General features: G+C 43.0%; 1 protein-coding gene across 2 annotated transcripts in view; it reads right to left on the reverse strand.

The window, feature by feature from the left end:
* LRIG1 (leucine rich repeats and immunoglobulin like domains 1) overlaps positions 1–27,160 on the reverse strand; it is a 147,753-nt gene that overhangs the window by 89,511 nt on the left and 31,082 nt on the right. For both annotated transcript variants that reach the window (XM_048489634.1, XM_048489633.1), the window contains exons 2-3: positions 7,067–7,138; positions 689–763 (exon numbers count right to left, since the gene is read on the reverse strand). In XM_048489634.1, the coding sequence (XP_048345591.1) occupies positions 689–763; positions 7,067–7,138 (147 nt within the window). The remainder of the gene's footprint in view (positions 1–688; positions 764–7,066; positions 7,139–27,160) is intronic.

Genomic DNA, 27,160 nt, shown 5'->3' on the forward strand with positions numbered 1-27,160 from the left:
ACCTGGGTTCGAGCTCCTACCCTGCTGAGACACTCACTGGGTAACCTTGAGTCAATCTCTCTCTCTCAGTCTAATCTACTCAACAAAGGATTAAAAGGGGGAGCATAGACACCATATATGCTGCCTTAAACTCCTTAAAGGTGGTGGGATATAAATGGGAGTTAGAGAGCCATATTAAGAAATATGCATATACAGTGGAATCTCGGTTTTCACTGCCTTCGGTTTTCATTGATTTTTTCATTGAAAAATTTGTCTCGGTTTTCATCGATTTGCAGTGAGGTGCAGGGGTTTGTGGAGAAAAATCACCCAGACAAAGCTGTTGCAGGCCGTGTCTGCAACTTATTTAATGGCAATGTCTTGCCCCATTTCAGACAAATCTTAAAGAGGCATCAGAAACAGACCTCTTTGGACAGCTTTCTGGTGCGACATTGGTCCACTGGCTCTGAAGCTGGTCCTAGTGTTATTGTTTGTTACTGTTTTCAGCATTAAAAACTATGTTTATTCACCAGAAATGTTTTTGGGAGTGCCTAGAATGGATTTACATTGGATTTACATTGATTCCTTTCGAAAAGTTTGCCTCGGTTTTCATCGGTTTTGGTTTTCATCGATTCTTTTCAGACGGATTACCAACGAAAACCAAGGTTCCACTGTACTCCAAACAATCCTGGGGGGAAATACTGCAACTTACAGGTAGAGGGATGTAATGTTGGCAGATGCTGATCCGAGGAATGGAATGGCTGTCAGTTCATTGTTGCTCAGTCGCCTAGAAGAAACAAAATCAGTCGTTTAAGCCAGCAGGTTTTTCATATATATATTTTAAAGCAAAACTGCAGTGCATCAACTTAAGAAGTCTTGGGTAAATTGCTTTTTCCACGATGGCTCATTATCTGTGACCCTTAACAACCCAAAAGTTACATTTCGCCAGATAATTAGAATCCCGGGTATCTGTTCAACGCTTCCTGTATCTTTGTGACTTTTCAGCCAAGTGTCTGCCAAGAACACTTGCAACAGAAACCCAGCTGCACATTCCATGCCTGCTTTAGTTATTGCTAACACATATTTATGGAACAGCAGCTTATGCCAGAGCCCCATCAGGGGTGGCCAAACTGCAACGCGTGAGACACATGCGCACCTTCTGGCAAGAGCCAAGTGGTGCTCCTGGACAGATCTCAAGCACCACAGAACCCATTCGGGACAGGGGCTTGCTACAGTGATGGCATTAATCCCTGGCATAGGTATTAGTGATTATTACAACTGCTGTGATACATGGCAAACGATACACCATCGGAAACAAGAAAAGCAATGGGTTTTGTTGGGTTTAATGGTTTTTAAAATTTGTTTCCTTCATTGTATTGTCGAAGGCTTTCACGGGCGGAATCACTGGGGTGCTGTGTGGTTTCCGGGCTGTATGGCCGTGCTGCTAGAACACGGCCATACAGCCCGGAAACCACACAGCACCCCAGTGTTTCCTTCATGTTCATTATTAATCTGTTAGCTCCCTAGTGGCCCTGATGAGGGCAGAAAGCTGGGCTATAAATTTTGTACATTTATAGCATTCAGCTGTGTATATTTATTCTCCCTCTAAACACACCATACAATCATGTAATCTTATACCAGCCACTAAGTTCACAGAAGAAGAAGAGAAAAAAGGGGAAGAAGAGGAGGAGGAGTTTGGATTTATAGCCTACTTTTGGCAACCTTAAGGAGTCTCAAAGCGACTTATAAACTCCTTTCCCTTCCTCTCCCTATAACAGACACCTTGTGAGGTAGGTAGGGCTGAGAGAATTCTGAACGAACTGCGACTAGCCCAAGGCTTCAAGTGTAGGAGCGGGGAAATAAATCCAGTTCAGCAGATAAGAGACTACCATGTGAGAATCAACCCCAGTTTTTTCAGATTAGAGTACTTCACTCTTACACCATGCTGGCTCTCTTAGAATCAAGTTTATTTTGGATCAAGTTCTCCCTCCTTTCACAAGTCTAATTAACTCTGGCTGAATCACACCCACTGTGAATAGGCCCGGTCATGCAAAAAATAGGACTGATGCAGGCCCACAATTGCCTGGTGAAGTCTCAGAAGGCGATTTTTCTATGTAAATAGCCTTAATAACTACAGGTCAGAAAGATTCAGTGATGGAGGAAGAATTTTGATTAAAAAAAATCATGCACATATTTTATTGTGGTACAGTTAAATATTTTAGACCACAGGTGTCAAACTCACGGCCCTCCAGATGTTATGGACTACAGTTTCCATCATCCCCTGCCAGCATCATTTCTCATCATGGAGGGCCACGAGTTTGACACCTGTGTTTTAGACTCTAGATAAAAGAGTGGGAGGAGTGATAGAAGTGGTGACGGGGATCTGTATTATCTGTAACCATCTGTTGCTATTTATTAGGCACTGAATTTTTTTTTTACTGTTTTTAATACTTATATTGCTATTTTTGGGCTGATTCCGCATGGGCCAGTTTTATTGGCTGATTCCGCATGGGCCAAAAACAGCGGTGTGAAAACGGTGTGAAAACAGTATAAACCCTTTTACACCATTTTAAACCCTTTTACACCATTTTCACACTGTTTTCACACTGCTGTTTTTGGCCCATGTGGAATCAGCCATCGATTGTATATTTTTGTGTTGTGACCTGCCCTAAGCCTTGTGGGGATAGGGCAGAATATAAATTTAATAATAAAATTAATTAACTAATGTCAAGCATTCTGAGGGGAAGAGGAGGAATGAAGATGGAGGTGGTGGAGCTTTCCAGCCTCTGGCTACACCCTGCAATTGAGAAGGCTCAATTGAATCTGAGCATTTGTGCTGAAGTTCTCTCCTGCTGGCCCCACTGCACTTGCAACCAAACACTGCTAACATTAGCTGACTGCTGATACTAATATTAAGGGGCAATACCTAGAGGGCCTTTGTCTAACTCCCTGCAAACTCTACGCTGTTGCCCTGTTGCAGCTGCCACAAGAAGCGTATCTGTTGCAGTTCTGACCCCTTCTGCTAACTGGCCATACAACAGACGTAGCCTCTGCCACTACATTTCTGGACCGGGCACCCCAGTAGAGATTGCAGCAGCCTGATTTGTACTGCCCTGGAAACATGAGCATCCCTCCTGGGAAGTGGTTGAAGAGGAGTGTCAAATATTTCACAGCTTCAGCTGAGGGAGAGAAGAGCGTTCAGATGTTTAAGTTCCGTGAAGAAGATAATACCCTGAAAATGTTTTAAAGCCCCCACCGTCAAACCGAACCAAACCAGATAACTTGAAAGCAATATCCAGGCAACACGCTTAGCCACTGATATATACGATCCTTTCCAAAGACAGACAGTTGTACGCCAGCTTTTATTCTTTCTGTTATGTTGGCTATGCTATCAGACACAGAAGCACATCCCTCTCACAGGCAGAATGTTTGAATTCTCTCAGTGAGTGAAAGCAGATCTGAGTCACTTTACACGCTCCTTTCTTGGTTTGAAGAGTCCTTGTTTGTCTGCTGAATTAGTCAATTAATTACCATAATAACAGTTGCTCGTCTGGCAGCTTGAAAACTGCCTGATTTCCTGCCCTTGTGCTACTCTTCCCCCTCTGCACTTGCAACCATAAAGTCAAAAATGTAGAACGACATGGTTTCTTTCTGCCTCAGGACATGAGAGTAGCTTCAAAGTCTAGTAAAGAAATGTGAGAGTGGGTTTTGTTTTTATGTTTGTGATATCCCAAAAGTTCAAGGAGGGAAGAAAGAAAGGAAGAAAGGAAGAAAGGAAGAAAGAAAGAAAGAAAGAAAGAAAGAAAGAAAGAAAGAAAGAAAGAAAGAAAGAAAGAAAGAAAGAAAGAAAGAAAGAAAGAAAGAAAGAAAGAAAGAAAGAAAGAAAGAAAAAAAATGAGGTAAACAAAATTCTAAGAAAATCTTGACACCACACAATCTTCTGTTTTAAAACTGAATATAGTACACATTTATCTAGTGTAATTCATACTCTCTGCATCAGTGTTCTCCATCTGTAACATGGATAAATGTTAGGGTTGGGGGTCCCCACAACATGAGGAACTGTGTTAAAGGGTCACAGCATTAGGAAGGTTGAGAACCACTGCTATAGAACCTCCCAACAGAACCTCAGTGACTGATAAGCTGAAAGTTGATTTAAGCGATACTGCTGTGTTGTTGTTTTTCTTTTGACAGTTGACTATTTTGCCACTGCTATGGACGCCATTGGATATCCTTTTGTGAAATAGTGTAAGCCTACTCAGGAAAATCCAGGACACATATAGAAATAAACAGGCAATGGCAAACCACTTCCTAACATCTCTTGGGCCCTTTCCACATGGGCCTTTAGAAGCGCCCTGGGGACGGCAAAAACGCTGTCCCCAGGGAGCTGTTCGCATGGGGGGGCGCAGCTGCATCGCAGCCGCGCCGCCCCGACCTCGCTTCCCCAGCAAGGTTTTTGGGAAACAGCAGCTTCCAGCCGCTGCCGTGCAAATGGCAGCGGCTGGAAGGCACCATTCCCCCTCCCCTTTCCCAAATGCCTTACCATGTCCTCCGGCCTCCGGTGCATCGCGCAGGCCAGGGGACACGCCGCCCCTACCCTTTGACTTCCGAGCTGTTGCGCAGGGCAGGGGGGGGTGTCCCCTGGCCTGTGCGATGCGCTGGAGGACACAGTAAGGCGTTTGGGGGACGGCGCAGCCTGTGCGGATGCTGCGCCATCTTCCCCGTCGCAACCGGGACCATTCATGCGAACGGTCCCGCGGGGTTTGGGTCGGCGTCATGTATGCCGACCCAACCCCCATTGTGGCCGTGCAGAAGCAGCCTGAGACTGAAAACTCTACAGGGTCACCGTAAGTCAGCTGTGTCTTGCCGGCACTTTCTGATACCACCACATGCTTCTGACAACTGTAAGGAAAACCTGCATATAATACAAAGGTATCTTTCTAGCCTGCAATCGTATAAAGCTTTTTTGCTTTTAGCCACGCAACTTGCACGTTATCTTGGCAATTTATACTGTTGTACTACACCAGCTCACGGTAGTAACAAAACTATACTGATCACATATCGTTGTGTTTCTTCTGAAGAAGTATTGCCAAGCACTAAACAATACAAGAGTTCAGAAAGTGTGACTATAGCTACAGTAAAGCAAGCAACAGTTGCATAAGCATTGAAAGATCACAACTACATGGTGGACATAGTGCAGGGTTACCGCGGAAAGAGTTTTTTCACTAGTGTCTGTAACATTTAGGATAATTAACCCCATGTTACAATAGGCAGTCAACAGTGAAGTTGCAATGTGACAGTTGTCCTGACGTAGGTGATGTGATTCTGAGCATTATGGGTAGGAGGCAGAACTGAGCATGGAGTGCCATTGGCCGACGGCTACCCAAATTATACTTCTAGCCTAAAAAGGCCCTGCTCCTGTTTTCCACTCAGGCCTTGTGTTCCATTTTGCAACTTGAAAAAAAGATGGCTGTACATCATAAAATGCATTTGATATTCTACTATGGTTTTTGTATGAAACGGGAGAATGGTAAATGGAGTAAGGCTTTTTTCCCCAAACATCTCCCCTTTTACCAAAAAAAAAGTAGAAAAAACCCTAAGTGCCTTTCAGTGGATCCTCGAGAGGACTGTGCTATTTTTGAGCAGGATCCATTTCAGCATGACATTCGCTGGCAAATGGGCTGTAAATATTTTATACTGAGCAACTCTCCCACCTCCCCTCGCTACTACATAGAATAGCGAAATCAAAGGGTTAGAAAGAGGGTTTCCAATCACCATTGCCATAACTAGTATTCACTTTTATTTATTTATTTTCAGAGAAGCTCCCAACCAGGTGCAAACACTATTAATTTATTTTTATCTATTTTATTCAACTTAATGTCCCACTCTCCCCGACCTAAGCCAGGCTGAGGTAGCTGAGAACACCGAGAACATAACTGACCCAGAACACTGTTACTTTCACCATTAAAAAATAACAACAACAAAAAACCCAAGGCAAATTACTGTGCCTTTGGTTACTTTCTTATAAAAAATATTGGCCAATAAATGAAATTACCAAATGCCGATCATTTAAAGCTTGATGAGCGCAGTCTACCTTAGGCATTCAATTAACTCACATTATTAGATGGGTTGATAGTTCTTTCCACTAATATTAATAGGCAGGTCCCCTGAATGCTACCTCTCCATTCTGATCCAAACCCCTCGTGGGTGTGAGTGTGAGTGTGAGTGTGAGTGTGAGTGAGAGAGAGAGAGAGAGAGAGAGAGAGAGAGAGAGAGAGAGAGAGAGAGAGAGAGAGAGAGAGAGAGAGAGCAAAGTCACCAGGTGGGCCACTGTGAGTAGCAGAGTGCTGCACGCGCACGCGCGTGTGTGTGTGTGTACTAGCTCCTCTATCCACAAGCATTGCCACTCAACTCATTCTTACACTGTGAGACCAAAAATCTCCCAACTTACCTCTCAGGCTAGCAAGCAAAAGGTAGAGAATGAATTAATTGTTGCATACGAGGAGTCTCCAACCTATGACCTTCCAGATGTTCACAGGATATGTTTCCCATCGGCCCTTGCCAGCATGGCCAATTGGCAGTGCTGATTGGCATCGAAGTCCATGAACATCTGGAGGGCCCTAGGTTAGAGGCCCCTGCATTACACCTTTGTTTCCTGGAAGATTTGGGACAGGTTAGCATGAGATGTCACAACCAAGTCCATTTTGCCTTGGCAGAGTCAAGCATATCCTCGTTGCCAGTGTGGTTACCTGAACCACCCTTACTAATCCTAACATGAAATGCAGAGAGACAGAGATAAAATGAGCAAACACCAAAGATTTCCAATAACTGCCCCTGCAGTTTAATTGAGATGTTATGTTCTACTAATTGACTGCTTAATTTAAAAAAAAAAGGAAGAAAGGCAACAGACAGGTGCTGTATACAAGAAAAGCAATAGCTCAGATTTAATCTGCTGCCGCAATCTAGTGGTACAATGGTAGCATGTAATGGGAATCTATGTTCATTTTGCCTCTTGCCTTCTTGGCCATATTGGTTGGAGTGGAAGACAGTCTGAAGTGCTTTTCAGTGAAATACTTTTCAGAGAAATACTTACACCTCACGCAGGTTTGGCAGCCCGGAGAAGGCAGAAGGATCAATCTCTGTCAACTTGTTGTGGCTCAGGTTTCTGTGGAAAGGAAGAGACAGGGGAATCAGCACGTCACAGTCGAAGCGCTCAACAAAATCTGGTAGTCCTAATTATTCTACTACATCAAGGTATTGCCTACATTTTAACAGTAGTTCAAACAAAATGTATGCAAGCACAACAAGATGAAATTGTGATTAAAATGACTCTTCTAGGATGGAGCTGGTGAAGAATGGTTTCTAACCAAGTTTAAAACGTTTTTACCTAAAAGAAATTACTAGCTCCCCTGCTTGACAGACATGATCATACGGCAATCCTTGATCCTAAACCTTTTGACATTTGTTTAAGTGTTGGTATGTCTTGAAATTACATCTTACAGGATCAGGCCATCCCTGTTTTCCTTGATGCATTGTGATTTTTTTTTAAAAAAAATTACTTATTACAGTTGAAATAAAATGAATACATCTCTGCCCTTGCTGGGGAAAAATATCTTAAGAGGGATCTTCTGACATACAGTTGTTTGTTAGGTACTATCTACAGACCTAAACACCTCTGATACCTTCTGATGTCAGAACTACAGAACTGGATACCTCCGGCCAACCAGAATCCATAGCACAGGATTTCTACCACCACCACCTCAGTATAACAAAAGTTGGTGGTCAAAGTCTTAAATATTTTCCACTCTCTTAGAAAACAGTGGCTTTCAGAGCTTAACTCTTCTTCTGCCAAGTAGCAGGGTAACTGAAGGCACGTTCTACCATGCTGTTACGTTAAGACGACAACAAAATGTAGTAATTGTTTATCCCAGTGGTGGCAAACCTATGGCACGGGTGCCAGAGGTGGCACTCAGAGCCCTTTCTGTGGGCACACGCAAACAGAGTCGCCCCCCCACCCCCACACATCTAGGCTGGCCTGGGCCTCTGGGCTCGATTATTAGCATTAAACCTAAGACCTAAGTTTGGGGAAGCAGTGTAGGTAACCCTGTTAAGCACTGTTAAACCTCACTGATTTTCATGCGAAGAACTAAAGCGCGATCCTTTACTTGGTAGGACGCTCGGTTGCTGGCAATGGGGCTTACTTCTGAGTAAACCCTCCTAGGGTCATGATTCACCAGTTGGAAGAGTTGCATGTTGCTTCAAAGCAAAGCCACTGACTACCACCAAGCTTACTCCCGAGTAATGCACACCTCTGAGCCAACCGTTTTTTTCCTAAACTAAAACCTTAGTATTCAGGTTAAATGGCAGTGTTGGCACTTTGCGATAAATAAGTGGGTTTTGAGTTGCAATTTGGGCACTCGGTCTCGAAAAGGTTAGCCATCGCTGGTCTATCCTGAAAGTCTTCCCCAACCCCAAATCCATGTATAAACCATTCTATCTTGCACCCAATTGGGCAACAGAAAAAAAAAACATCAGCAGTAAGGTTAAGTGATAAACAACTAAGCAAGAAACCTTGAGAACCTTATCAGTTAAAGCACCGCCAACACATAGAGCCAACAGTTATGAGATATCAAGTAAGGTTACAACAATATCTTTTGTTAGACCGACTAGTTATAATCTCAGTTTACTTCACATTTTCTGCCCTCGCTGATTGCTTATCAAATACAAGAAACAAATAAGCACTCTTTGCACTACTTTAAAACGTACAGTCTTCAAAGTGACCTACAACGGTTTCTAGGGAGCCAGGCTTCCCCTCTGGGTCAATAGCTGGCAGCCTTTAATATGCTACAAGCATTCAAAAAGGGTTTTTGTATCTAATAAAAGATGCTGGCCTGCAGATTAAAAATTCCAAGGCACTTCAAACCTAAGTCAACATGTTCCAATAAAGAGGGGGGGGGGGGGAGAATAAAAATGCAATTTGTTCAGATTATTACGGCAACGAATCCCTTCCTCAAAAACCACAAAGTCAAGCTTGAGCTCATCAGTTAGATGAAAAGTGCAGGTAGAATGCATTTCAGCCCTGAAGTCAATTTTCTCAAAAGGAATGCAAACATGAGCACAAAGTAAGGCACTCTTGCGCAAGACTAACAGAAATATGAATAGTGCAATCTTTCCTTATATAGCTGTATATAGACTGAAAGGACAAGGAGATAATATACACCTCTGCCAACTGGAAACCATTCTGTTTCTCTTGAGTCTGTCCTGACCTTAGCCTCTTGTCCACAGTTCAAGTTGTGCATGGTGCTTATGGTGGCTTTCATTTTTGTTTTTAATTAACATCATAACCTGCCTTGGATCCCTGACTGGGAGAAAGAGATTTGTCACGGTGCCATGATGGAAGAAAACCCACCAAAGCTAGAACTTCTGCCAGGTTTTATTTGAAGAATCATCCCTGCAAACTTCAAATCAAAGCAGAGACTAAGACTGATGTGGAACATTTGCTCTGGAAATGTTTCATACTCAATGTCTCCTCCACTTCATGTAAATACATCAAATTACATTAAGATTAGGTTACTGGGATGGGCAGGGAATAGCCACAATTTGTTGAATTTGTTTGGGCACTTGGTTTCTAAAAGGTTTGCCATCACTATTCTAGGAATTTCCTCTAATCTCTACAGTCTGTACCACAGAAATTAGGGGAAATCCACAGTGTCACCCAGAAATGACACTACATCTCTCTCAAACTCAACTGTCACCAGTCATTGCCTCCCAAAATCTATCAGCATTTGTCTAGCCAGCTCTTGGAACCTACCTGCAGGACAGGGATTCTGTGTTCATTATAACATATTCCCAACAACAGCCGTGCCACTGTTTTCTGTGTTGGCTGAAGTTCCTGAGCGATCCTCAAAGGCAGTTTTACATGAAGTGTATTACAAGTGTATCCAAGCTTACATCTAATCTGGCAAGTTCTAGAACTCCAGAGATGGAAGCTAACATTTACTTGGGAATGCTAGACTCAGGTGACCAACAGGTAGGTGAATCAAATCTGTAAATGGAAGCAGTGCTCTAATTTTTAAAAATTCATGCATAATGAAAGAGAAAAGGGCAAAACCTTTTTTTTTTGCTATGCAAACACCACTAGGAAACAACAAGAAATAAAAGTTGTGCGTGCCTTATCTTCCTGCTATTCTAATTCATTCAGAGCACTAATTTCTCTTTAATTCCTGCTTGAAACAGATAATTAATTCAGATGGGCATGCAAGAATAGCTAGTTCCTCAGGGTGCCATCTAAGTTTTCAAGGCAATCATGACATTAATACCAGAGGAAAAAGAATTTCTAAATTCATAGGTTGTTTTCTTCCGGCACATAATAAATAAATATTCCTAAAATGCCACATCACAGGATGCTTTTTGTTCAACAAGCCAAACGTATCAGGTTAGCTCACTGCCGTTTATCCACCACTGTAAGATCAGCAAATTGTGCCCAAAACTTTTTTGGCACTTTTTGCTAGAGAGGCAGGAAAGGATGATTGAGGGGAGGGGGGAAAAGCCGAGGAATGTCCCTTAAAGCCTACTGTGGCTTTCATTAAACACTTTGTCCTCCTTTGTCCTAACACAACTTTTCACCATTGCACACACAAAAGGAATCAAGAGCCCTGGACAATCAAAATCGTTGCAACAGAAATTCCTCGGGCTAATCTGTCGAAAGATAGCTGCCTAGTGTGCAGCTTGCTGAATAGCCGGCTCTCCCTCCCACCCACCCACCCCCACCCCCTCTGCCAAATTTCTGCAGATGTTTCAATAAGGGAACACAAGGCACACATGGCTGGATCTGAATGGGGAAAGAAAGCCGCTGAGTTGCTTGTGAAGGGACAGCGTATCTGAAAAGGTCCCTTTCTGACTGAAAAGAAAGCCCAGCTCCTCAGCACACAGTAGCCCGAAATCTCAGTCCATTCAGTGGTTTTAAGAAGGGCTTGATGAATCCCCCTCAAAGTGCTCAAAGAGAATGATAGAAAAACAGGTTCTGTCCTTCACAAATAGCTTCATGCCAAGAGTACGTTCTCAAAAAATGCATTAATCAGGATCAGCTGTCCATCCGCAAGACTGTCCCCAAGATAACACTGTGGGCAGCAACAAACAGAAGTCTGGTGGTTTCTCCCAGTCTAACCTTTATTGTTTTTATTGAGTGAAATTTGGCAGACTCATTAGCCAACCCCATCCCCCTCCCCCAAACCCCAACCTTACGCTAAAATAAAAACTTGTTCATCTTTAAACTGGCACAATACTTCTTTTTATTTGTGTTTTAACAGCTGATCCCCAGCAAAAATTCCTATGAAGAGGGCTCACTGTCAGCTGAAAATGGTGTAAGTAGACTCATTAAGGGAAAGTGGAGCGCATTAACCCACTCAGATGTCGCTCTTGCCTAATACAAATGCAATAGTCACAAATGAAATATTACTTCAGGATAGTCCGTCAGCACACTTTGCTTGCTTTCCATCAATAATTCCTCTAACCGCAGTAGGGAACTCCATGGAAGTTCCCTACCACTGAGGGGCACAGAGTCGCCTGCGACAGCTCTCAGTGAGAGCTCCCTCTACTGGTGGTTGACTGATCCCCGCGGCACCAATATGGTGTGTGCACAGCTGCGTGCCTTACAGGGAAAGTTGCTTACTATTATTTTTGTAAGATAATTTTTTTAATTGGTTTTGGGAATCCACCAAACTCTAAGACATATCCAAGAGTACAGCAAGTGGGAGGAGCCCCCAAAGCTAGTTATGGTTTTATAATGTCTCAAAGGGTGAAAGAATTAACACAACACAACAGAAATGAGAGTGCAACGACACTGTAAGGCACGGGAGTCAAACTCATTTGTTATGAGGGTATGATATAAATGTGATTTGGTCAGGTTGGGCCCTGGGGGGCAGGGGCCTGCCTTGGCTGGCAGACTTACCAGCCCAGATTAGTACTGGGGGGGAGGGGGTGGCTACCTCAGCTGGCATACTTGTCAGCCCAGAATGTCACTGGGGGAGATGGTCCACATTGGGGAGGGGGGGGCTGCCTGAGCTGCTGAGCTTGCTAGCCCAGATCAACAATGGGGGATAAAGGGTGACTGCCTCAGGTAACTGCCCCTCTCACTGCCCTGTTCACTGGCTGTGCACTTGACCATCTGCCAGCCTCCTTCCAGAATTTGACCACTCCCAGGTTTTGACCACTGGGATGTGATACCAGACGCCCCTTGTTATTAATTATTAACTATTTATTGTAGGATGCTGCTGCTATAGTTTTAAGGTTTTGTATTTTTAACTGGGGTTATTTGATTTGTTTTATTATGTTTGTTGTTTTTTTGTACACCACCCTTCGGGGATAGGGCAGTTTATCAAATCAAAAATCAAAAATCAAAAATGATGATGATGATGATGATGATGATGATGATGATGATGATGATGATGATGATGATGATGATGATGATGATGATGATGATGATGATGATGATGATGATACTACAGCGGGATCACTAGCCCAGATTGGCATGGGAGCGGGGGTTGGCTCATCTAGTCAGATTGGCACTTGGGGAAGTGATCAGCCGAGGAGTGGGTGATAAGCTGAGCTGGCAAGCCCACAACAAGTTTGCCAGCCCAGATTGGCATAGGGGTGGCTTGCCAGGTCAGACTGGTGAGGAGGGGAGGTGAACTGGCCAGCCCGGAGTGAGTTTGCCAAGTCCAATCAGGAGTGGGGGGTTGACTCAGGTTGTGTCAAGAGCACAAATCTGGTCCTCAGGCTGCATATTTGACACTCCTGCTTTAAGGTTTCCTCCTTATTTGTTTTTTTTTTAAAGTAGAAACAGCATGGGAAAAGGGAAATTTTCCTCTCCTGCCATTTTTGCACTGAAAAAGATTTACCCCATCCCCAATTTATAGCCTGTTCCTGAAATAAAGGACATTTTAACCACACTGAGCTCTGCCATTCCCCACTTCCCAAATTATTTTTTAGATGCCTGGTAAAGTTAAGAACCAAGCTCCTACTCAGTGGGCTTACTGAATGCACATGGACAAGTTTCACAGGGTTGCTGCTGTATTCCTCGTGAGTTGCTACTCATAAGATCACATCTAAACTGGCACGAACTACCAGTGTGGACCTGTGATCCCTACATGGAGATGAAAATGCCTAGTGGTTAAGATTGAAAAAACTGTCAAGGTGACTGTTAGTGAAAATGCCAATCAAATCCAAAATCTGACATTGAGAATTCACAGATTACAGATGCATGCGTTAGTTGGCAAATGGAAATAACAGTGAAAACACTGTTATCTGGCACTCAATTATCCAAGAATACATAACCGGCACCCCCAAGGGCAAGCTCTTTCTCCTTGGCCACCAGGTACTTGCGCCTTTGTGCACAAGCCCCATTTCTTCCTCTCCAACTGGCCAGCTTTATGCCTCCGTTACTTGGCTTCTAACAGCCACAGCAAACAGGTGACATGTTCAGGTGCCACCTTCCCCCTGCCCTGAGTTGTCAGAAACCAGCTCTGCTGGTGGGTTCCCAGGTAGCTTCCCCACTTGTCTGTATGCTGCATAGGATGGGCTCCACAGCTTGGGGAGAAGAGTCCCTCCAGGCACGGGGAGCTGTCCCTATGTAGCGGAGTTTAGTCACTGCGGGCTCCTGGGTAGGGGGCGGGGTACAGCAATAAGCATAAGCATTCACTATTCAAAAGTTGATTTGCAAGCATGTCAGCTGATTTTATCTCTAGGAATATAAACTCACTATTAATACCGCACACTGAACGAATAAGGTGGGTACGAACAGCTGTGAGTTCCAACGAAAGTCAAAATTAAGCAACCAAATCTCAAAATATACTTTGGAGGGAATCCCAAAGAATCATAAGCATAGCAAAATATTTCCATTTCCCCCTTCCCATTGCAGCCCCCTGCATGCCCCAAATCAGATTCTGAAGGTGATTTATTAACTCATGCTAGTCATCATCACGCCAGAATGTAATGTACTAACTCAGACATCCCGAGCTTAAATTCAGAATAGTTCCTGGGCGCAGCCCTTGCAACAGTCTAGACTGCCATACAACTAGGCTTCAGCGAGGTGGTGCAGGGAAACAGCGAAAGTGATGAAATTTGTTGCGGTCGGATAGAAATGGCTCCCTGTGAGCCTAATTCTGGTTTTACAAACTGTAGTCAAAATAAACTCCAACTCTGCATTATGTCTGAACTGAGAATCCATCTCACTGGGCTACCGGTGCAGACACAGCAGTCTAACACAGGAAGAACAAACAGTTCTAGGAATTTGTCGAAACACAATGAAAAGTATGCTGGAAAAGAATCAAAGCATGAAACGCACACTACTTTGACTTTGGAAAGGCTCTTCAGGCAGTTGGCACCACGCCAGATTGCCCACTATTGCATCATAAACAGTGACGTAGTTGAGGACTTTGGGGAGAAGGGAACGGAAGCATTTGTTTTAGCAGCTCCAACGTAACTATTCCCAAAGCTAAATTTTACCTTCTTGCTCGTTTTTTTTTCAATAAGACAAAGCCGTCAACTTCATAAATTAGCCAACTGCACGAGGCACAGTTTAATTATTACCGAAATTAAATTTGCAACCATACCAGCAAGTCAAAATATGCCACTGTGTTTAAGTTAAGGCCCATAATAGCAAGGATTCCATTTTGATCCCAGCCAATCCCTTTTCCAGCGATTGAACATGGAAGGGTCCTGCTCATTTCTATTAAAGCAAAACCACAAACAATCAATCATTACGCTTTCAAAAATCAGGCTCACTGTTTACCAGGACTCTGTTTACTTATATTTCCGAGGCTCTTTCTGCATGTATGTGTGCTCTTCTTAGTAGAGAACAAAGGAAGTACCGAACTGTTCCCCAAACACACAGCAGACTTGGAAAAGCACAAAAGGGGGGTCATTAAAACGGTTCCAAGAAAAGTTGTATTCTACATGGTCTTATAGAACTCATTGTCTCGATTTTTAGTTTCCCTGTGCTAAAGAAAACCAGTTTTTCATCTTGGATTTCACTCACTGGATATTTCTTTTGCCGATCAACATGGCTGCCCAGAACTCACTCCAGCATATGAAGCAAAAGCTTAACAGGTTTATTCAAAATTATAAATCGAGAACTGAGGTAAATAGCTCCTGTGTAATAGATATTACAAGATTTGAGAAGTCACCTTGCTACTCATAAGCACCCCAATTTCAATCAGCTCTTTCCATATTGTCATTAAAGAATCACACCACGCAAAATGGGCGGAGTTTCTCCCAAGAGAAAGACTAAGACATACTGCAGCTGCGGCAAACGATAACCTGTACTAAAGGTTAAACGGAAAACCTACGTAGTTTTCAGCTATTGCAACAAGCTCTCTTTAAATTCGAATTAAACATCAATAGGGTGTGAGAACACAGCTTGTTACGGCACTTGGCACAGTCTCTCTCCTCCCACAGACAACTTCCCAGCTGAATCAAGTTCCACTGTTCACTGTGAGGTCCAAATGTAGTAGGCACCTCCTCAGTAATTTGGGGTTTTTCACATCACAGAAATCCGGATTCTAAACTATGATTAAAGCTGAGATTCTCAGCTGGTGTGAAGTAAACAAACTCCAGTCCACCGGGGTACCTTTGTCAGACAGCAAAGAGAATTGAAGCTTAACCATGCTGGGAAGTTCTCTATAAGTAAAGGAAGATTGAAAGGGCACACGCAAGCACAAGCAAACCACAGTTTACTTGGAACTTCAATGGAGCTTGCTGAGACATTTGAATTAGTTATACTCTGTTTCATGAAAAGATGCTAGTAGATTGTATATTCCTCCGCTGCAAAACAAAGAATGCCTGACCTTCTTTCTTGCAGAATGCTCTGATTGGGTTCTAGTGCCTACCTAGCCCTGCTCCCCCAATCCATTTTGGCACAAATGCTCTTGTATCAAAGTACCATGTTCAATAATGCACAAAACAATAGTTCTGACAAAGGCAGTGTATAAAAATGAATGATAATTCCCATATTCATTCGGGACTACATTCTAATGCGGAAGCATGCGATTTTCTCAGCCACTGCACCTCAACTGACAGAACTAACATCTTTATAGAGTATAGTCACTTTGTCTTCAGAAGCAAGATACGTACATATCTGCTTCAATAGAAACCAACTTTTGGGGAAAGGTTATCACAAGCTTAATTGAAAGTATGGCAATGTACCACTATGGTAAATATGAAGCCTCTATATCCTGAGATGATTTTGCTAAGTTCTACTGAGATGAGGAGAAGTAGTAGAAATACGAGAAGCAAGCACAGAATGTAGTCCTGACACTGTCCTATTCTGGTCCTTAAAGGACCTCCTACATCTATCCCAAAATGCAAAAGAACTTCCAAGCCCTGTGGCATTACCCATCCTCTGCATTGTTAAGATATTTATACCTGTAACATTTTTTTTCAAAAGGTAGGCAACAAAAAATAATCTTGTTTTATTATTTCGTGTTCTATTTTCTTGCAATTATGAACAGAATCTAAAGCCAAACATTTTTTACTGGAGGATTTAAAAAAAAAATACAACCAATCCAAACCTAAAATCGGTTGTTCAGATGGAGGTATAAAGTTTCTACAGCAATATGCCTTGTCTCCTAAGAAATCAATGATTAACAATAATTTAGTCCCTGGTTATGGTAGGATTTTGTTACTCATAAAGCACTACGCAATTTAATAGATCTCAAAAAAAAAAATCCTCTCCTCCATGAAAGCTCTGAACAAAAATGCAGCAATATAGAAAGCTTCATGAGGAGACAGCTTTGCAGGGGGGGGGGTGTTTCTCAATATTCACATTTTGAATTCTGATACATTTTGAATTCTGTTATTTACCCACAGGGGTTCCAAAAGGTATGAGAATTGCTGGCATATTTGTTTTCTCCAATTTCCAAAGGGAATAATTATTTTTAATTTCCAAAGGGGCCTTTTTGTCATGCAGCTTGGCAGCATGGCTTATTTGTAAAAACTGAAGAAAAAAAAATCAGCATCTATACTTAACTGACTTCCTGCTTTCATCCAAGAAATTAGGAAACACAATGACTCAATTGCAAGACCAATTCTTTCTTCATTTTTCTTTGGCTCAAAACATTAAAGCCTGAAAAACTGTGTACGCCTCGCAGCTGGCATACAGATAAGTATCATTCTACTTACACCAGGATGATCGCCTCAACTCTGGCGTGGATCATTTGGTGGAATGATTGCACACATTTCCGTTTTGAAGAAAAGGAATGCTTTCATACTGATCAAAGGGAGGATAGAATAAACTAGTTGCACAAGTTAGTGGGGAGAAGAAAAGCACAACATGCTCTTCAGTAAGCAAAATGAGCAGGCAGCTTTAATAACTCAACGGCAGACTTTTCGTCTGGAAATATCAACAATCCTCCCAAACCCTGATCCCTTCCCCCAACATGCATTCATCTCACCTTGGCCTAAATTAATTTGTAGCAATTTAAAAAAAAAATTATTCTGCTTCTTACAAAATACTGACATAGAGAATTAACGACGTATTGGCAGAAAACAAACCGTCAAGTTAAAACAAGACCTAGTTTTACGGGATCAGAAACTGATTGGTCGAAAAGGTAAGATGGAATGTTAAAAAAAATGTTCCCGCTACCCCCAGCTTCAGCAATGAGTCATACTTTTTTTTTTAGATGTCAGACTTGATAAACAGCAATATAGATATACCTAGAGGGATCTAGACACCTGTGTGTGGGTGTATACATATCACAAGCATAAATTAGTTAGCAGGTCGTTTGTCATTGCAGCTGTTCCCTGATACCTGATCAGCTCTCGGAAGTTTAAAATAAAAATCAGCAGGCTATTAGACCCCAGATTTCATGGGAGAGACCCATGACACCCAATTGTAATACTACTTGGGAAGACAACTTTAGAATTCTAGTCTGGTTCTGTTCTAGAAACCCTTGTAACATGTGTCTTGTTTCGGACACAAGTAGGCTAGGGTAAGTTGTTACAAACGTGATGGGAAATAGGGTAAAAGCCCACACATAATGGATCCCTGATTGTTTGGGAGGCTGTGCCACTCCTGAATGGTCATGTAAAAAGTCTCCAGAGTGATCAAGAAAGTAGGGGGCGGTGAGGAGCACAAATGGTGTAACTCTACACAATACAGTTCGACCTACAGTCCCTTCTGGATATGTGAAATTTTAAGCAAACAGGGTCCCCCCAAGGGGCATGTTTTAAATGCAGGTAGAACAAGGAAGTTTATGAACTGTCCAGAATTCTTACTTGAGGAAGAAAAAATTTTTTGCTCCTCACAAGAATTTGCCACCCTGTTCCAAGGCCCTGAGCCATTTCTCAGTCTTGTTATGGAGCCAATTAGAAAACTGTTTGTTAATAGAAATATGGTATATGTTAATTTTGTTTTATGTGAATTGTGTAACTATATGTGATATCTGTCACTGTAAAGGTGTGTTATGAAATTTTAATTAATAAAACTTTTTAAAGTAAAAAAAAAAAGAAAACTTCTGTCTTGAGCTCTTTAAAGGTAGGGCAAGATAAGTGTTAATAACTTCCAAGTTATCAATCCCACAAAGTAGTGGCATTCAAACTAATGGCGTGGACTCAGAGGTGGGATCCAGCAGGTTCTCACAGGTTCCCAAGAGTAGGTTACTAATTATTTGTGTGTGCCGAGAGGGGGTTACTAATTGGTGATTTTGCCACGTGATTTTTGTCTTAGTTACCCCCTCCTCTCAGCAGTAGTGCACAGAACTTGAAGCAGTCTAGCAGGAGGTGCACCGGCGTGCGTGGCAGCCTGCGCACATTCGTTTCCCGCCCAAGGACCGGCGCAGCGGCTGCATCCTTGCTACAGCCCCACCCAGGAATGCCCTGCCCCCGGAATGCTCAGCCACACCCCCGTCGTGCCCCGCCCAATTGGCGCTACGCCACAGTTTGAATCCCACCAACATGGGAACCTGTTACTAAAATGTTTGGATCCCACCACTGCGTGGACTACATCTAGAGAAAAATCAAGCGAATTGACATCAGAAGCAAATCCCCATACAGTATATTTCTCTGGGAAACAAGGAAATGGTCTGCATCATCCCGAAGGTAACACCATCACCCCACACACTCACTTTCTGCTGGCTAACAAAAATATAGAACAGGAGCTTGTGCTTGCTTCAAGCATCACATTCAAAAAAGCAAAGGAATCCTACTTAGGGCTGTCCCTATTTCCACTGTAAGGTTACCTTGAGATACCTGTACTAACTTGTGGGGTGGGGAAGGTCATAAACGCAACGAGTGCCAAAGAACAGATCTTTTATTTCTAGGAGCATATCACAAAGCAGTAAGCCTGCCAGAATTTCTGGTGTCAATATTTATCTGGCATTGTGCAATCTGAACTGTATAAAAAGAGAGTGAGGTTTTGTTTTTACTTTTTTTAAAAAAACCACTTGGCTATTCCTCCAGCCCTGAACCTTTAACTTCTCCTGTTTGGCTAAGTTGTCACTGCAATGGCATGACCACAGACTCTGTTACTGTCTGAATTTGTTTCCTTCTAGGTTCTTCTGGAGGACGCAGAGAGGGCAACCATAAAGCTAACGTGCCATGATCCAGTCTAGGCACCATCTTTCCTTAAGTGACCAGAAAGGATTACAAGAATAATTGGTTTTTATCCCAAGGAGTCTCAAAGCAGCTTACAAACTCCTTTCCCTTCCTCTCCCCACAACAGGCACCTTGTGAGGTAGGTGGGGCTGACAGAGTTATGAGAGGATCGTGACTAGTCCAAGGTCACCCAGCAGGCTTCATGTGGAGAAGTGGGGATTCAAACCCGGTTCTCCAGTTTAGAGTCCACCACTCTTAACCTCTACTCCATCCTAGTTGAATCCCTCTCCCATACAAAGAAAGAGGAAAAGGATGCACATTGATGTGGCTTCTCCTTCCCTCAATGCTTAAAAAACAAAGATGGAAGCTTACTGCATCACTAGCATTTAATTAAACTTGAACAGCCTGTGGGAACAATCCCAGACAGATCTACTCAGAAGCAAGTCCCATTTTATTCAATGGGACTTACATCCAAGAATGCGGTTGCTGCATCATTGGGGTGGGTACCCCCCACTAGAAATTCCCCCAGAGAAGTTCCATTGGACCTACTGAGTCCACAGTGCCCATAGGAGCTCTGCCAAGGGAGCACTTACCTCGGTATCGTGCCCACAGTCATGGTTAAGAGCGAGGAAACACAATCCATCTGTATCTTTTCACTTTCATTTAAAGGAAGAGTGGCAGACATGCATGCACACAGTTTAAATCTCAGTATCCCCTTTTAAAAAAGTTTTCAAACTTTCTTTCTTATGGATAAGTACTCTGGGCTTGCGCCTACAGAATTATGCATGTTTACAGCACAATCAGCTTAAATCTCTCCCAGGGAAATCAGTGTGTGTCATTTCAACTATATCATGTCCTTTCTTATTTCAAGAGCTTCCCCGTGAGATCAGCAACTATTGTTATTTGTATTTTACAAGTACAGCATACATGCAAATCCTTCACGAGCCAGGACTTGCACTGTTGACTCGCAGAACAGAAGGGGGGAAAGGAATGGGAGAAATCTTGCAAAAGCAACCCTTGGGGCAGTGCTCTTCCAATTTTGCGAACTAAATTTATTCAGAACAGCGTTTCCCACACTTCTGACAGCAAAGGCGTACAGTGGGAGGGGATAGCCTAAAAATGGATGCACTGGTCACACATCCCGAAAAACTGTGTCTGTGTTAGAATTATTGGCCCACTGCTACCCTAGCTATTACAGAGGTCACAGTTGGGCTGCACCTTCTCATTGAAAGGGCAGAGTGACTTGTGAATACAAGCATCAAGAACCCTCCTCTGAGGGTCAGAATTTGGGCCCACTAGACCAGGGGTAGGGAACCTGCGGCTCTCCAGATGTTCAGGAACTACAATTCCCATCAGCCTCTGTCAGCATGGCCAATTGGCCATGCTGGTAGGGGCTGATGGGAATTGTAGTTCCTGAACATCTGGAGAGCTCTGAGTGTCCCCTACCCTGCACCTAGACAAAGTTCCTAACCTTATTCTTGAAATGCACTTAGTGCATTTGGAATCCCTTCTAGTAACCTGCTCTGGCCTTGGATATCAGCCACATAGCAGTGCACTAAGTGCCACCAGCCCTGGGAATGTGGGTGTTTTGGAGGCGTTCTACCCCTCTTTTCTTTACCATAAGGGGTCTCCAAGCAAAGCTCTTGCTCTCCACTATACCTCGGGATCATTCCCCAGAAATCAAGCCTAGCTGTATGTCTGGAACAACTAGTTGATTACAAGAGTAGATGGGTCATAGCCAGAACAAGATCTGACTCCTTTCCCTCAGTCTCACCTCCAAGGGCGCTTTCTCAATATTCCACACACAAACAACTGTCGCTGCGGTACTGTCCCTTTACACATCTGGATTCAATCTCTCAGATTTTGCTGCGTTGTATTGTTGCAAAGTATAATAACCCTTGGGAATTGACCTTGTGGGCAACTGTTACCAACAGGATTCACTGGCTTATTCTCCAAATAAAAGAAAAATGTTTAAGCTCCCTTGAACAATTCCAATGTAGACATTTCGGAAGCAGCTGCCATATTTTAAGGTGTGTTTTACAATGTAACAATGAGTGATTTTTTAATGTATCTGGAAATGTTTGACGTTTTCTTGATTATATGCCTAATAAAGGTTCTGGACTGGACTGGACCGGGTCTCCAAGCAGCTTACAATCTCCTTTCCCCACAACCTTATGAGGCAGGTGGGGCTGAGAGAGTTCTGAGCAAACTGCAGCTAGTTCAAAGTCACCCAGCAGGCTTAATGTGTAGGAGTGGGGAAACAAATCCCAGTTCACCAGATTAGAGTCTGCCGCTCTTCACCACTACGCTACTCTGGCTCCCACATTCCCAACCCCCATCCCCAATCCCTCTTAGAAGACCAAGAGCACCACAGCACAATGAGTGTGATCCATACTGTTCCTGCCTTGCACATAGGCTGCCCTAGAGCCATGGTGGCGAACCTTTTGGCACTCCAAGATATTATGGACTACATTTCCCATCAGCCCCTGCCAATTGGCCATGCTGGCGGGGCTGATGGGAACTGTAGTCCATAACATCTGGAGTGCCAAAGGTTCACCACCACGGCCCTAGAGCAACTGCAGACCTGTTTCAAAGGAAGCTCAGAAAACCTGATGTAATGTGTTCTAACAGCACCTCAATTTCCCCATACCTCATAGCCCGGGACAGGAACAAACAGGTTTCCAATTAGTTATCTCAGCCCAGCGCCCATCGGTTCAACTGCATTCACAGATCTGATCATCCCCCGTTCCCACCCCCTTAGCCTCTCTTCTTGCCTTCTCACAGAGCTCAGACAGACAGCAGGCCCTTCACACCGCCCTACTGTAAAGGTGTCCAGAGCAATTACTCTCCCGTGGCTTCGATAGGCCTGAGAACAGTCTCCTGGTCTAATTTATAGCTGGGGCAGCCACAACAGCAACAGAAGGCTGGCCCCAGGGGCAGAGGTGGTATGTAAGAGAAGATATAACATGAAGCTGATGGTAAAGCGCTATAACCTAGACATCACAAGTAGCTATATTACATCTAGCTCCTTTTTGCTGGATATAAAATAGCCATCTCCTAACTATCTTTTTCTCTCCCCCCAATATACACACACAATTTCACAGACGCCCCCCCCCCCCCCAATTCACCTGTACTAAAATTTGTTACACTGACCTTCGGATATTGTCATTACACACATGAAAAAAACACAAATCAAGCAAGGAAGAAATAAAAGAATTGCTATATTGTGAATGACTGGCGGGATTACTTCAGGAATTACATTTGTAGACATGCCCTTACATTGTTTTGAGCATACAGCCCAAAATGGAGCATCTGAATATGACAAACACTTGTATTGTTCAAGGACACTCACTAGAAAGCCCTAACAGCTGAGCGTACATTCGGGGTAACACCCAAACTAGGCTCTGTCCAATGTGCAAATTGAGCCACATTTTACAATTCCCTTTCCAACTTGAACAAAAACACTCCTTTCTTCAGTATGCGATATCTTGCAGCCCTGAAGATTCATTTCTGCTTGTTTACTACTGATCAACTACATAATGCAAAAGTTTCAGGTGTGCCATTTCATATACAAGATTAAACACCCACACTAGGTTCTTTCTCCTTTGACAGTCTTCCTCAATTACGAAACTCACTGAATGCTTGAGATCTTGGTAGGGACACAGGAAAATCCAGTTGCAGACAACTGCTAAAGTACATTACCTGTCACATGTGTGAAAGAAACCAAAGGAGAAAGCACTGCGAACCCTCTTATGTTCTTAGAAGCAGAGAGGTTTGCAAAAGAAAACAAGAAAGAGATTTGCTCCGAAACATGCTATTCACAGCCTGCTTGAAGCTATTTCATACAGAGTCAGACTGCTGGTCCTTCAAAATCAGTAGTGTCTACTCTAATGGCAGGTCCCCAGGTACAGGTCTTTCACCTTTATGTGATCTTTTCAACGGAAAGATGATGGGGAGTAAATCTGGAGCTTTCTATGTGCAAGCCAGATATATGAACACTGACCTATGACTACTCCCCTCCAAAAACCTCACATAACTTCTTTTAAATTTCTCTGCTACAAGTTTCTAGTTCTCAACTTATACTGTGTTTCCCCGAAAATAAGACAGTGTCTTATATTAATTTTTGCTCCCAAAGATGTGCTATGTCTTATTTTCAGGGGATGTCTTATTTTTACGCTCCATGCTCTGGTGTTCTGTTCGGAGCGGGTACGTTTCCAAACAAAAAAACTTTGCTTTCGATGCCTTACTTTCGAGGGGATGCTTTATTTTAGCACTTCAGCAAAACCTCTACTACATCTTATATTCAGGGGATGTCTTATTTTCGGGGAAACAAGGTATATTTATTGTATTGCAGATTTGATGGTAACCAGTTGTGCTCATTCAGTGTTGTTGCCACGCCCTACAGAGCTCCTTTAGGGGTGGAAGCGGTTCTTATAAACCCAAGTAATTAATTAATAAATAAATAAATAAATAAATAAATAAATAAATAAATAAATAAATAAATGGGATATGCATAGACATGGATGGGAAACTTGTTTCCATACATTCAGAATATGTTAGCTGCTGCACTTCACATAGATCAAACAGAATAATCAAACCTATAGTAAGATGACCACCTTATAGGAAAGTAACCACAGTTGCGTCTAACCTTATATCAAATGTAAAAGATGGTTTTAATGCTGGGCTGCAGTAGTGAGAAATTATTATAATTAGCCCAAAAGTGCAGACACAAGAATCAATCATAACCTCTTCTAAACAGCTGACAAATCAACAAAAGTAGTGAATAAAAATGACCTTCGATTCACAACATAAGGCTCTGACCTTTCCTTTCCATCTATCCATTTTTACTGTACTAACATAGAGAAGAATGTAGGTTTCTCCCCGGGACTCGAGTTAGCATTTTGTTTCATGAGTTGGCTTTATTCTCATAGCGTTCTAACAAAAAAAAAATATTCTAAAATGGAAGGAAATCTCTACAAAGAGGTTAAAAAGGACCACCGGATGGAACCATCACAATGAAGCCCGAAGAGATTTTTTTTCCCTAAGTCACTGTTCCACTGGAGCTTCAAGAACAATATTTTTCAATAATGCATGCTAATCACGAGCTCAGAGCTGAGATATTGATGTTAAATCATATATTAGAAATAAAGATGTGTCCATATTGGGTAACAGATACGGCAGTTACATTACATAAATGGCTTTATATTAAGCCATTCGGCCGATGATTCAGGCGGATTCTGGTCTACCTGATATATCTCGGCTAGCCTCTGAAGACAGAAAATGATTCTGTCTGCATATTACCGCTGAACAATAAAAATACTTCAAGGTGATCCAAACCAGATGCACTAGGCATAAGACAGTGCACTTTAAAAGAGTTACTATGGCTCTGTATGCCAACTGCAGCACTGACAGGATATGCACACACATTCATATCACCGCTATACGCTATAAATGTTCCACGGAGTCGCAACAGAGCTCCAACTGGGAGTGTGCTTAAGGGAAGGGTGGAAGAAGTTTTCTACCGGACTAAGTACCGAAGCCACCTTTGTTCGGTTTTCCTGAACAAGGACGAGTAAAAGGGAGAGGCATCAAAAGAGGGCCGCTGGCGTCTCATCTTACCACTTAATTGTGCAATAAAGCCCCTTTCACCAAAAGCATCTCTCTCACGCACTTTTTGCAGAGTGCAAAGTTCACAACACTGATATTGTTGGCTCTGCTACACGCTGGTACTTGGCAACCATCAGGGCTCCTTGGCTGTTCATTAATACGCAATCAGTACATTAAAGGCTTTGTTCTACAGCCCTAGACAGGATCTTAAAAAAAAAAAAAGGCTCTATTCCCCACTGGTGGAGTTCATCAGTATGAGACAAAGAACACTTTTTTCCAGCTTTTATTACCGCTTCCGGAACCTAACTATAAAACTGCACGAACCTTTCGCACACTGCATTTTAAAGCAACACGCACAAAAAAATTCACCCCAAGTCTCAACCCAAAGGCACTCCAAATCCCAGGAATTTCCTACCAGCTGCAGTATTTCCCCCCAAACACAGGCTGGAATTTTGTGTTATTCTGAATACACTTTTAAACCAAACCCCTTCCATGTGATGCGGTGACATCGCCATAACATGGATCCAGGTCACCACTGAAAGCAGGCAAACGGGGAGGGAGGGAAATGTGCCCTGTTATTTATAACGTTTATATCCCCCTGGCCCCTTCCGCACATGCAAAATAATGCATTTTCAAACCACTTACACAACTGTTTGCAAGTGGATTTTGCTATTCAAGCACAGCTTCAAAGAGCACTGAAAGCAGTTTGAAAGTGCATTATTCTGCATGTGCAGAATGACCCTCTGTTTCTTCTAACGGGACTCAAGAGATTGGTGTCAATTCAATCCACCTACAATCTCAAATTCAACAGAAAGGCACGTTTTTAAAAAGCTTGCCTTAACCTGCACTCACAAGCCTTAACCACCATTCGCAAGCATGTTAGAAAAGCTCTGCTTTACAGAACTATATTGAGCAAAACCCTAGTGGATGGGCAAAAACCAAGCCTTAACTTATTACAGTGCCCAAGTTTGGCCATCCCAACACACTGCATTTAGGCTGATAACTTCCACACCAGCAAGTCTTGAAAAGTGTGAAAAGTGAAACAGGGAAGCCAAAGAATAAGCCAGGCTCATTTTCAGGGTGAACCAACTTGAGCTTATTTGTGACATCTGAAGACCAGGATATTGGTTACTCTCACAGCCATCTCCTGAGTCTACTGCAGAGAGTTCATGGCTCAAATACATACCATAACCAATAGCATTTTGAAAATATCCCTGCTGGGTTAACTTCGGAAGAGATTCAGGTGTAGTTCTTATTAGTTGCTTGGCTTCCAGGGGGGGCTGGGGTCGCGGCAGATTGCACGTTGCACTGGGGCATGCCAGGGGATTGCCCCAGCGGCGCCCGCTGCACTCCACCTTTCCTTCCACATCTCTTACCACTTATTGAAACAGTGCAGTCTGGATTGAAGTGGTACTGTTCCTCTCAGGCTGAAAATGGGCCGAGTTCAGGGAACTACACTTCCCATGAGACCTTGCGAGCCCCCAAGGTCTCATGGGAAGTGTAGTTCCCACCAGGCCGTTTTCAGTCTGAAGGGAACAGGCCGCTTTTCCAGGCTGAACTAAGGCAAGGAGGGGGCGGGGGCAGGGCGCCGCAGGGAGGGTGGCGGAAAACACAAGGGTGCGCAGTATGGCCCAGCTACGCCTCTGGTTGGCTTGAAATAGACCAGTGAACAAACACACCCACACCCATTATTCCCACTTTCTTAAAAAAAATAGCCTCCACTAAACTCCAACCCGAGAAATGGTATTTCCTTTCTGGTGATCTCCGCAAAGAGACTCCACAGCTCCCCTCTAAAAAAAAAACAGTGAAGACGTCCTTGAACTCATTCCAGGTCTGGCTTTACCTATGTACAGCTATTCTACAGAATGTTCAAAATGGAACTATTTTGGAAAGCATTTTTATAATCGGATTTTGGTGTGTGTCTTAAAGATATGAGGACAATTTTTCTAGGTAGTTTTTATTATATTTATTATTGGTTTTAAAAATTTTG

Source organism: Sphaerodactylus townsendi, linkage group LG03 (genome assembly GCF_021028975.2).
Source record: "Sphaerodactylus townsendi isolate TG3544 linkage group LG03, MPM_Stown_v2.3, whole genome shotgun sequence".
NCBI classification, from domain to species: domain Eukaryota; kingdom Metazoa; phylum Chordata; class Lepidosauria; order Squamata; family Sphaerodactylidae; genus Sphaerodactylus; species Sphaerodactylus townsendi.